Here is a 13,391-nt window from a genome sequence, read left to right as displayed (position 1 = left end):
ATGTTGTTAATAATATTGTGATAAAAATGTAGGCCGTATCGCTCTGCCCTACCTCTGACCAGACACCATACATGGAGTTTATGTTACAGGTAAAAACCCTGCACAAATGTTATGCCCGTAAATCAGCATTAAAGTTAATCTAAGCATTTCTGATGTGAAATCGTGTTCATTAGTGCTCCATGCTAACATCAACTTGTTGGGGCATGTCGATTATCAGCTAGTTTGATTATTTTTCCCATGGTAATTTCCTCTGCTGCCAGTGGATAGAGACTTGCACCAGATCAGAGTATGCGGATTAATATTAAGGGAAATGCTATTTTATTCCCACATTTGTCGGACTCTCAGTATAGGGCAACAGACACAAAAACAGCAAAGAATACGCCATTTGTTATGCTTCAAAAATTCTCAATATAAAACACCACTCCACTGCTCATTATGAGAAAAACTTTACATTTGAGTCAGGTTGTCCGTCTGTGGAGCAGGAATTTTCTGGATGGAGGGCTATTGAGTGGTGAGCGCGATCGCAAACTGATTTCACTCTCCTCTTATCATAGCAGACAAAGAAATTAAATATTGATTCCTGAAGCAGAATCACCCATTCTCTCTCCATTCGGCCTGCACCTCTGCTGCTATGGCTACAGAGGTGGAAGGCTGCAGGGTTCTGACAGGCCCCGGAGTTAACACGGCATATCTGAAGAAGATGGAGGACTTGGGAGCACAAGATCTGACACTGGTTTGGCCAAGATAGGGTTTTAACTTCTATTTTAATTCTATAATGGGATAACTTTTTTTTTTTTCAGCTCTATCAAGACAACACAGAGAGAGTATATGAAATTGAGTTTTTAGCCTTTTATAATGGTGTTCCCTCATAATTAGCTTAAAGTATTTGAGTAATCCTGTATTTTCTGAAGCTTGACTGTTTTGATAATTCTTCTGTACTTACCTGCAATTAATAAAAAAAAATGAAAAAAAAAACACAAAAAAACATAAATAATTAAATGCTATTAATTTTAGATCAATATTTCGATGTTACATGAACAAAATGTAAATAATAATAACTACAGCTTAGTTAGCTTTAGTATCATGAACAAAGACTTAATTCATAATGAACAAATTGTTTATTAACTACTTAATTAAGGGGTTAGAAGTTAGGGACCGTTTGCATGTTCTTCCTGTGTCTGTGTGGGTTTCCTTCCGGCTTTCTAGTTTCCCTCATCAACCCAAAACATGCACAATAGGTACAATCCTAAGCTAAGGTCCTGATGGGTCAAATGCAAAGGATATAAGGAATAATTAATTAAAAAGTATGCGTTACTTTACCTTAATTGAGTAGTCACTAAACCAAAAAAGAAATGATATATTTGCTTTGCGCATTTGTTGAGGCTCTGTTCTGCTCCGTGATGAAAACCAGAATGGCGGTTCTATGTTGACATGTCCTCTTTGTCTGAGGGCAAATGTGTGTTCTGGATAATCACCCGGAATATTGTCTTTGCCAAACGGAGCGTGCTGAAAGTATTCCTCCAAATATGGGCCTTAATGGTGTGCGCCAATGCATACAGGAAATATCGTTGGATGTTATTGTGGTAACATAAACATTACGAAAGGAAATTAACTTTGAAATTGTATACACTTGAACAAGCATTTATTCTCAGCCGGTTAGCTCCTAATTAACGCTAAATGGCTAATCAAATGCCCTTTATGAATATTAATATGCAGGTAAATGTTTTTTGTAGCTAAGCTAATTGGGTTGTGCTTGGGCTTTAAAGTGCATTACATTAGCATAGCATAACATTGCATGAAGGTTAAATTTGACTTGTATTTATTGTATTTCTATGTAGCATGGTGCAAGACCCATGTACGTTTTTATGGAAAGTTTATTTGGAGGAAAAAAATATATAAAAAATCAAGAAAATCACATTGTCTTGTTGAAGGCACATAGTTGAAAATGTATGTGTTAAAAAAAAGAAAAAAGAAATTGACAATGCAAACAATGGGGCCTGTTGTAGCACATTTTGTATATTTGTTATGTAAAGGAAAGGCTGTTGTGTCATTGTGCAAGACACTTTACTGACCTAGTATGGATACACTCACAACATGCACTGTCAAAGCTGACATCAAACCGGCAGCCTTCTAACCATTGAGCCACTGCCCATGTTATGTAACTCAGGAACGTTTGCTATTTTGCTAATTTATGTATAAAAAAAAATCCACATATTTTGCATTCTTGTGGCTTTAATTCCCTTTTAAACATGCATTTGGTCACCTTGGCATTTCACGTTTTCTAACTTAAATAATTTCTACATATGAAAAATATACTTTATAAACCTCACCTCTGTTTCCAGTGCGGTATTTAGGTGCTGGAGCTCCCTCTGCTGTCATTAACAGGAATTAACCTTTAGAAATTAAACAAATCAAGTCCTTTTCCCCCTTAAATGCTATGCTAAAAGAGCCATGCATTTATTGTGAGAACAATTTGACCGCAGAATGAGTCCGGTGATGATTTATGAGCTTTAAAACGGTGTAGGAGAGGTCTATAGTTTTATCTATGATGCAACTGAATGGGCATTATGTGAACTGAGAATTTTTAAGTGCTCATAGAAGTCAAGTATAGATTTAGTGGATTAATGAAATAAGCGGCTATAATAATGGCTAAAAAGTAAATAATGTGTGTTTTAGTCTCACAGTTACCCTTGCTTGTCTCAAATACTGGCACATGCCCAGGCACAACAGGAAAAACAATGCTCCAAACTAAAAATGCAACGCTTTATTGATTGCTGGATATTGTTTTGTCCAGAGGCAGTTGCTAAGCTGTATCCGTGGAGGGAACTGTCCCGGCCCAAACGTCAGCTCTCTGCAGATGCCCGGAGACTCCAGCTTCTTCTCCAACCTGCTGGCTGTGCCCACGCTCGAGTTCTCCTTCCAGCAGACCGCCGCAGACCAGGTATGAGCACGAAGAAATACTCTTTTTGTTTGGATTAGCTGTCATGGAATCGATAGTTACTCTTCCTGGGGTCCTATTAAAAAAATACTAATGCAAAGAAATTTCCATTATACATTTAAGGTCTATTTAAGTCTCCATTAGAATAGATTTTTTAGTATCAAGAGACTAGTGACTAAGAAGTTTAAAGCAATTCTGTAGAAGCATTACCGAAATACGACAGTGGAGGAGATTCACACCAACACCACTAGCAAGATTACATTAGTAAACCATTTTTTCTTCCACATGACTTCCTCAATACTCGTCCAGCACTGGCCACTGTGTGACAACAGAAATGTGCACCATGTGATCAGTTCTGACCAATCAGAGCAATAGCACCTAGAGCAAAGCTAATGTGAGCTCAGAGCGGGGTTAGGCTAAATCGTACAAAGTTAAAGCTTCAAAATCCGACCTTTGTAAAAGCTGTTTGTGACCCCAACAGCAGTGTGTGCGTGTCACATCACAACAAAACCGGTCTGACACAGGAATTGCAGCTGGACCAGGTGCAGTCTGGGTAAGGCGTTATTGCGTCTTATCCGGTTCTTATTATATATAGATCCAAGGGAAAATGCAAGAAGCTTGAGCAACATATGAGGATGGAACTCACAGTTTGTTTCTTTTGAATGCCGGTGAAAATGTAAATGCAACAAAGGTGTCATGCAAACTGAGACTAGTTAACCTGCTGCTTGAAAAGAAAGCAAGTGATGACTTCACTCTCAAAAGACACAGTCCAGTGTTGGCAAATGGCAAAGTACAACTGATGAAACAATTACGCCAGAGTTTATTATTTTACCGGGCTGATACCACCAGATACAGAAGGATATTTGTTCTCACCCCTTTACTTCCTGATATTGCTGATTTCAAATATAATACCCAAATCACAGTATCAAACATGAGAATATGATTTTTCATGTCCAAGAGTGCATGGAGGAAGAAGTGTAAAACTCGGAGAATCCAAAATATTAAACATTGCAAGAAGAAAGTCCATATCCAAACAGTTTTTTTTGAAGTTCGCTGCATAAAATCCGGAAATGGAGAATTAATGCAAGCGTGTGAAGAAAGAGGAAGAGGTAATCTGTGGATGAATGAGGCTGCAACATCGTTCACTGATAGGAGATTCTCAGTAATGTATTGGATGCTATTGGCCAAGATTGTGGACAGATGATTTAACATTGAAGTTTAAAGAACCCGCATTCTTGAGAGAGGTCTCAAGTGACTGAAACAACAGTCTCCCCCTTTGCGAGTGCATGCTGACACTTTGTAAAGGCAAGGGTTGACACAGGTGCTTTAAAAAAACGCATACAAAACTAACAAACTATACACAAAAAAGTAGATTTTCTTCCATCTATTTGCACACAGCCCTTTGTGCTGCTGGGCCCTTGAGTCTATGCATTAATACAGAACCGGATATTGATTTTAGCGTACTATTACACCCCTAATATTAACACAATTGCGAATCATGAATCATTGTAGTAACTGTGAAAATTAGCACAGTGTAGTGACCATTAAAACAGAATGACAACTTCAAAATCCAACTGCTGATTTGGTTTGAGGGACCTTTGATTAGGCTACTTCAAAAATCAGTGACGGGATTTTTTAGGTTTTTTTCCCCCCTTAATTATTTGGAGAAATTATTGTGGAAAAAAAAAAAAAGATTGACTTTGCTTGACATTGCCAATCTTTTACTAATTACGAAAATTCCTCAAATATGCCATGGAATGAAGAGAAGTATAAAGCCTCAGTTATATTTTATACTGGCGTTAAAAAGAACTTTTCAGGGACATGTATTTGTAAGATAAAATTGAAGCTTGTTCTAACGTTAGAGAACAGATCTGTTAATCTTAATAAAGCATGAACAAAGACTGAATTCATAATAAACAGTATGATTCAAGCTTTCTAACTACTTAATTAAGGGGTTAGGTTTAGGAGATCAGGAATTTATTAACTACTTACTAAAAATGTGAAAAACAGAACTTTATTTGAAACCGTTTGCAGTTGTTCAAAGCTATTCCTCATTTACTCTATACATTCGGAGCGTCCTAATTACCTACAAGTAAGTTCTTTGTTTTGTTTTGGGTTTTGTTTTGTTCTTTTTTTTCTTTTTTTATTGTTTGTTTGTTTTTTGTGTAATTATTTTTTTTTGTGGAAAGGAGTTTGTCCGTTTCTCCAGCAGACGCAGAAAACTCACTTAAATATACCAAAACAATTTAAACTAGATAAAAAGTGGAAAAAAGTGCAACTAAAAAAAGAAACAAAAACAAAAAACAATGAACTTCCACTTAATTTATGTTATAATACAGATTTTATAGACTTTTATATGGAAGCCCGTTTCCGCCATGAAAAAAAAAATAAAAGCTCCACAGAAAGTCGAAATTACGAGTTTTAAACTCGTAATTAGGAGTTTTAAAACTCGTAATTAGGAGTTTAAAACTCGTAATTAGGACTTTTAAAACTACTAATTATGAGTTTAAAACTCGTAATTATGAGTTTTAAAACTACTAATTATGAGTTTAAAACTCGTAATTAGGACTTTTAAAACTACTAATTATGAGTTTAAAACTCGTAATTAGGACTTTTAAAAGTATGAATTATGAGTTTATAACTCGTAATTTTGGGAATGTAACATTTACAAAAAGTGAACCTTATCAATTTTGATTAAATGAATTTGGTATTTTAATAATTTCCTCAATAAACCAGCGGGGTTGTGACCAGCTGGCACTCTGCTCAGACCAGGAAAACGAGCGCTCACAGACACAGAGCACAGCTCATGAGTGGTCAGAACAGCACTCAGGGCCCACTGATTTGTTCAAGACGCCAGAAACTTTACTGGAGCTTAATTTATTCATTTTTTAAAAGTATGTAGGTGATAAACATAACAGTCCTCCTCCTGTCTCCTCTGCTCTGTACACTCAGTTGCAGTGTGCTACAAGCTCAATTAAGACTTTAAAAGTTCTAATTACGAGTTTTAAACTCATAATTAGTAGTTTTAAAACTCATAATTACGAGTTTTAAACTCATAATTAGTAGTTTTAAAAGTCCTAATTACGAGTTTTAAACTCGTAATTACGAGTTTTAAACTCATAATTACGAGTTTTAAACTCATAATTACGAGTTTTAAACTCATAATTACGAGTTTTAAACTCCTAATTACGAGTTTAAAACTCGTAATTTCGACTTTCTGTGGGGCTTTTATTTTTTTTTTCATGGCGGAAACGGGCTTCCATACTTTTATCAGATGTCCTTCCACATGTAAATTTATGTATTTATCCTGGCTTGGGTTTGACCAATTGTGGATGGATTCTAAAGCGAATTATGAAGATTTTATGATAGAATTGTATGTTAGATCGCTGTGTACCAAAGCTTATGCTAAGTGTCAAATATAAAATAAACAACCTATTAAAATTCAAACTAATTTAAATAAAGACTACCCGATTGTTTTTACATGTAGAATACTTCAGTTTGTGGTGCTGTTTTTATATTTACTATGCCTCAAAATTGGACAGGAAGTAGTGACGCTAACAGTGAGTTTGCCAGGCGCCGTTGTGCACAGAGGCATTTACGTTCTTTATAAACAATTTGTCCATTATGATTTAAATATTTGTTCATGCTTTATTAAGTATAGTTATTATAAAATGGTACAAAAAACATATCATTTTGCACTTGGCTAAGGTATGGATTAGGTCCCTTATTGAATAACAACCAAGCATCATGGGAGAGCTGGAAATATGCATGGCCCATTTTGTGGTATTAAAAATGCAGTATTGATGTTTGTTGTAGTGCTGCAGGGCGGAAACAGAGATTTAGCAAAACTCTTCTAAACTTGTTTCGAGGATCGCGTGAAACTTTGAGCTTAATTAGTGCGAAAGACTGTCACGTTGTTTACCAGCCCTGAAGGCAGCGCAGCCAATGCAAAATAATAAAAGAAGGGTTTAGATGTGTTTATGAGTTGCAGTTTGCTGTTTGTATATGGCACAGGTTAAAGAGGTCGGTTCCGTTGAGTTTAAAATAGATGTAGTAGTTGCTCTGAACTGTAAGCCGGAATAGATAGTTTGTACTGCTTGCATTACACAAAGCACAAAGGTGATTGTACTGACTGTATGTAAGGTTTATTCTTCAGCTTAAAACTACCTTCTGTAAGTTTATTTGATTTTTTTTTTTTTTTTTCACCAGTAGATGGCAGACGTGAAACCTGTTCCTCCCTCCCTCCTCCCCTCTCGTGGCATTTGTTCATGTTCACCTATGCTCTCTGCTATTCTTTTGTCAGGCTAAAGTTCGCACACCATCAGACAGAAATAACGTAGACAGCATCTAGTGGTGATATGTGAGAATACAACAGGACCGGGTCAGCCAAACTAATTACAAACTATGTTCCTTGCACTATTACTGTTTTTTAAAAAATGTCTGTCTAATCCCTCAGTCGTCCAGGTCTGATCCATAGCAAAAGACAAAGTTTAAATCTGTCAACTGGACAAATCGTTGAAGGAGTGGAGATGTTTCGCTGCTCATCCAAGCCGCTTCATCAGTTCTGGTCAGATTGCTGGTGGACACTGCCTTATATCTATCTGAACGGAGGAGCTAACTACACTGAAACTGTAAACAGCTATTGTCTCCAGTTTCAGCCTTAACAATCCTATTTAACCTTTAATGGCCCTCCTATTGTTCTCTTTTGCACGAAAATCCGAGCACGAAACCAATGAGCCAGTCAGGAGCGAGGATGTTGAAGGTGCACGGCCCTTTGCGCCTCCACCGTTTGGCCGAGGACGGGTACCTAAAAACAAGGCCGTCAATCAGCCTGTTGCTAATGCTAGGAGCAGCGACCTTGAGGAAAGAAGGTGCCTGGTTGGTCTGTTATAAATGTTCATATCTTGATTCATGGACAAAAGCATAAAATAAAACACCCAGGGTCATGTAGACCGAGTTAATATAAACATTTTAAGACTGGAAAGAGAAGGCTGATAGCAACAGTTACAGAGACATGGGCGAAGTCAATTCGAACCAGACCTCAAAGGAACCATTTTGCGCCCATGCTCACTTGATATTTGGAACACGGAGGCTACTGCTTTAGCTATGTCCATTTATATATATAGTCTATGATAAAGACACACTTTTCAGCGCAATAAAAACACTCAGAATAAACAACTTCAATCCATTCACTCACCCACTCAATCCCTTGGAAACACTGCAGAAACCAAACAGTCCGAGAATGAGAAAGTGGGTGTTTGGAAGGTGAAATTGCCTCTCGCCCTCCTACATGTATATTATAGGCATGTGGGAGGAAGTTAGCCACAACCACAGTAAAACAGCTCCATGCTCCCACTGGAATATAATTAGACAACTATATTAACAATTACACTGTGTGGAGCCTGCGGAGTCCAAATGGTGTGCACGATGTGAGATAATCATTACAAATACAGTTTTTCTACAGTATTTCTTTTAATAAATACTAAATTGTGAACTTTGCAGGGTGTGAACAAGCAGGATTGGCTATAGACATCTCCATTAGAAGGCTCAAGCTGATCATTGACAATTAGAAAGCATTGTGTTCATTTCACAATAGATGTCAATTTGTTGCGCTGTTATCTACACTCCCACAAACTTTAAAGGTCCTATATTACACAAAAATGACTCTTGTGAGCTTTAAGTTGTGAAATAATGTTGTTCCCTCATCAAAAGCATACCTGGAGTTGTGTTGTGTTTCATTATGTTTGTGATGAGGAAATGTAATATGGGCTATTTAAATGATTTGCATGGGTAATATTGCAAAGAGCTGATCAAACGAGTTTTATCAGAGGCCTGTGCACTTGAGGACAGACGTTGAAGATGCCCTGGATGTCCTGGAATCTGGTCAGGACAAGAGGTCATCCAAGTATTTAGCCTCATAACCTAAAGAAACACTATCAGAGTTTTTACCTCCAAATAAAGTCCATATAGTTGTTAACCCTATAGCGTTGGATGGCATCGTCGCCGATAGACTCGCGGTTACGGACTTTCCATTACCGTAACTCCGCAACCAGTTGTGCTCTCATGTAAATTCAAACAGCGTCTCAAAGCAGAGGCATGGGGCTCTTTAAATATTTTACCGTCATTACAATAATGTGCCTCCGTTGTTCCTCAAAGGTGACGAATGAGAGCATGGGCGCCGCAGGGATTTTACGCATTTTCACTTGTTCGATGCGTAAAAGAAAAAATACGGATGGATATGTAAAATAGAGGTAGTTGTGTGAAAAAATGCAGTAAATTCTGATACTTCCTTTAATATGATTTGTATGGCTAAAAACATAAATAAAAGTCTACGTGAGCTATACTGGTCTATAGTGTGCTCAGTCCTTAAAGGGTTAAAGTTATGATGTCACTTCCGGGTCCAACTGGCAACTTCGCAGCTGATTTCTAGCTTTGTTGTTTTTTTATTTGTTCCTTTTTGCCACAACGCTGCCTGCCTTGGACCCGGAAGTGACGTCACACTTAACAACTCTATCGTTCAGCTCTATCTTGTTTAAGGATGTTTGTTTCTCGTGTAAGTTTCAAGAGAAAAGACAAAGAAGTAAAAAAAAAAAGAGACAAGAACAAGTCCAGTCTTGGTTTTCTCAACTGCAAATTTACCACTTACCACTCAGGCCACGCTCCATGATGAATTTTAAACATAGAACTACTAATTTATATTTCAGATGATATTTCTGTATCACGTTCAGGCGCATACAGTCTCCTATTAATTTTCAAACTTGTCTTTAACTCCCATTTAGACCATATTGAACCCAGCCCTCTGAAACTAAACCAGGAGCATATCAGGTCGCCGTTTATTACCGGTACTCACTCCCTCTGAGAAAACATTTTAGCCCACCAATTTGTCTTGAAACATCTTCAATTTCGCGCACAATTTTCTATCATAGCCACCTCCACTCAGAAAGACGGTAAATAGTCTTGTTAAGTGAACGCGCTCCACCTATCTAGGGCAAGGAATGATGGGAGATTACCTGTGCACCGGTCGAGCCCTGCACATCTGCCAGACCGGGGTCGTTTGGCGTAAGGGAAATTATTCGCTGCATACGCTTAAACTCGCGTCTCAGTCCAAACTTTAGCCGCCGGAGGTAGCGTCGTGTAACTTTGAAGACCGGAACGTGTTCGGGAATGAAATGAGGAGAGGAGAGAGGGAGGAAGAGAGAGAAGAGAAAAGAGGGATAGAGGAAGGGAGGAGGGGGGATAGAGAAGGAGAAGAGGATATTTCCAGAGATGGGTGAGGGTAGAAAAGGAAGGAGAGAGAAAAAATTAGAGACAGATGGGAAAAGGAGAAAGGGGGGAGCGAAATGAAAGAGAGAGGGAGATTACAGGAGGAAGAGAGAGGTGGGGGTAGAGAAGAGGATAGAGTGAGGGGAGGGGATGGAGAAAGGAGGGAGGAAGTGAGGAAAGAAAGATGGAAGCTATAGGAGGAAGAGAGGTGCGCTGGAAGGGAGTACAGAAGGAGATAGAGAGAAAAGAGATAGGTAGGGATGGAGAAAGAAAGAGGGGTGAGGAAGAGATGAAAGAATGAGGAACAGAATGCGGAAGGAGAGACAGTGTAAGGAAGGGTTGAAGGGGCTGTAGAGAAGGACAATGTGAAGTGAGAGAGAGGAGGAGGGAAAGCAAGAGTGGAAAGAGGAAAGAAAATGAGAGTTACAGATACAGAGAGGAGTAAAGCTGAAGAGAAGAGACGCCAGTGAAAGTCATAAAGAGCAGACATTATCTACTGTCAGACAAAGACTGTGCCAGAAAGCCAATCCACTTAAAACCATTACATGAGCAGCTGCCAGTCAGGAGGCCGGCACTAACACAGGCACAAACAATTACACTGGATTTCTATAGAGTTCCAGACAGGGCGGGTCAAACTAGGTCCTCGAGGAGGTGCTGACATTGTAAACTATTTTGACTCTATTTTGAGTCAATTTTTCACTGAAAAGGCAGTCAGGAGATGGAAGGGAGACCAGCAGTCCAGTATATTCCCCTAATATTTTAAGTCAATGTAATCATAAATCTGTTTGTAGAACATTTGACTTGGCCCTTGACACACTAATTCACATTCATTTTGCCAAAGAAACACATTTTCATCTGAGGTTAAAAAATACAATAAACTTTACTTTACACTTTGCACTTAACAGCTGTATTGTTTGCAATTATTAATGAAAAAATTATTGCAGTTAAGGCCTGCACACTACAGGATTTTTAGCCTCTCCACGAGTTCGGGGAGGCTTGGGCCAAGGACTGCTGCTAGTAAGTAATTATGTGTGGTGCCACTCCTCATGTCTGTGAGGACAGTGTGTTTCTGTTGTCAGGTCACTGCTCCAAAACCTCAAATCATAAGGTTCCAACATGTTGGAATTGACTGACAGCCAATCACAGCAGTCAGTCTGCTCCAGGCTCCGTTGCCTAGTGACGCCTCTTAAACTGTAGAAATAGTGCAGAGAACACCAACATGGAGTTTGTGCAAACTTTTTCATTCATCATCACTGCTACAATGACTGTAATAAGCTTGTGGAATGAATTAAACACTTCTCTGGGACTGCATAAGCAGGATTTAATCCTTTTGTTTTATTTTCACCGTAAATAAGAGCACACAGAAAGGCACACACTTTGTTTGAAGAGTAATAATGAAAACCTGAATGTGGTAGTGGGTCCATGTTTCTCCTATAAAGCCCACAGCTCCAGCCTGTTCCTTTGCACCTGTGTGCTCTGAGATCAGAATCATGTTTGGCTTTCATATATTCTCTATACCCTCCATTATTTATACATCCACCTGACCTTTGACCCCCAGCTGCTTTCACCATAGTGAACAAAAGCTATGGGAAAAACTATACCCTGCTCCTATACTGAGAATTAACACTACAAATACAATTTTTATTTCTTGGTTCAAAGGGGCTGGTGTCTTGCTCATAGACACATCAGTAACACACTTAATATAGCGCAGGCGTTGCTTTTTACAGCAGCAAATACAGTAGCCAGATCCAGAGTTTTGAAGTTGAACAATGCTTAAATGCTCACTTACCATCTGAACGCAAACGAATATAAAAAATAAAAAAAAATCAGGTGAGTAAACAAACCCAAACTTGGCATTTGGAATTGGACGTGTGCTTAAAGAGTTGAAAGAGTAGCCAAAAATGTATTCTTTATCATCATATTGTTACTGGAAGTAAAATAATTAACAAAGACATATTGTGCTTGTCTGTATATAGCTCTTATCTATGACACCCGTGGATTATGATGTTATAATTTGGACATTTTGAATTGCAACATTGATCTAAAACAATTTAATAAAAGAAACAAGTCTGCTGACTTCCACATTAGAAATCTGTAGTGCCCAATGGGAGCTGACTTTGCACTGGTTTTTAACACAAGCTAAGCAGGGCACTTTTATTGTAATGTTTTATCATGTTTTTGCATGTATAAGATTGCACTTTATATTGCCTTTGTACAGCACTTTGGGCAGCTTTGGTTGTTCTTAAATGTGCTTTATGAATACATTTGACTTGACTTGACTGACGTTGCCATAAACAGTGGGCGTGTCCCAGGGATCAGTACCAGTTGGTCACAGCAACGACGTCTTGAATACTGGAGAAAAAAGATTATTCAAACATGCATGCATATTAAATACAACAACGGGAACCAACTATAACATGGTTAAAAGCACTAAAAAGTCTATTGTGCATAATGGGTTCGCTTTAAGTAAAATTATGGACTCAAAAAATACTCTAAAAAGTACCTTATTATGCCCCATTAGTTGCCATAATCTCCAGTCTATTGTTGATTGACAGCAGTTACATTGCATTAGTATAGTACATTAACGCTGATAGCCACCAGTCCAACAAACCAAACACTTTTCCCTGCAGAGATCTATGTGAGCTGGAGCAGAGGCTTTATACACCACTAATCAAATCCTTCTGGTTTTCAGTGGAGTCTGGAGAAACACGGGCCCATTAACTAAAGAATTGAATGAACAGTTAAATGAATAAATGAGCAGAAAGAGAGGTTTTAGCTGCGGAGGTGTGGGGCTGTCCATCATGTTTAGGGTTCGTAGTAAACTTCAGTGGCCTGGGGAGAGCAGTACACACAAATACCGGCTTTAAACCAAGTATTTGTTTACCAGTGTATAGAATAGGGAGAGAGATATAAGTGAGGTAACACTGCGCTGAGCTTTGAACCTTTATTGAAGTATTACAGAAGACATATTTTGCTTTTTCAGTTATTTCTGACAACTGACCCACAGAGCAAATATGACCCAGTTATAGAAAAGAGATACCATTGACTTAACTTCTTGTTCAAAACTGATTTTCGCCTAGCCCTTTATGCTACTAGCTCCAATTCAACGTGCAGTTAATTTTAAACTTAAAAATGTGTTAAATTGGATATGGCGCTGTACTGTCTTAAAAACCTGAAGAATAGAACCAGT

The 13,391-nt window shown here is 38.3% G+C and overlaps 1 protein-coding gene across 1 annotated transcript in view; it reads left to right on the top strand.

Moving 5' to 3' along the window:
• The window catches only part of LOC117369890 (inactive N-acetylated-alpha-linked acidic dipeptidase-like protein 2), a 403,810-nt gene that overhangs the window by 319,256 nt on the left and 71,163 nt on the right, over window positions 1–13,391 (top strand). Inside the window, exon 13 of the mRNA XM_055221431.1 lies at window positions 2,795–2,941. Coding sequence (XP_055077406.1) covers window positions 2,795–2,941 — 147 coding nt within the window. The remainder of the gene's footprint in view (window positions 1–2,794; window positions 2,942–13,391) is intronic.

Source organism: Periophthalmus magnuspinnatus, chromosome 4 (genome assembly GCF_009829125.3).
Source record: "Periophthalmus magnuspinnatus isolate fPerMag1 chromosome 4, fPerMag1.2.pri, whole genome shotgun sequence".
NCBI lineage: Eukaryota > Metazoa > Chordata > Actinopteri > Gobiiformes > Gobiidae > Periophthalmus > Periophthalmus magnuspinnatus.
This window is presented reverse-complemented; position numbering and strand designations above follow the sequence as displayed.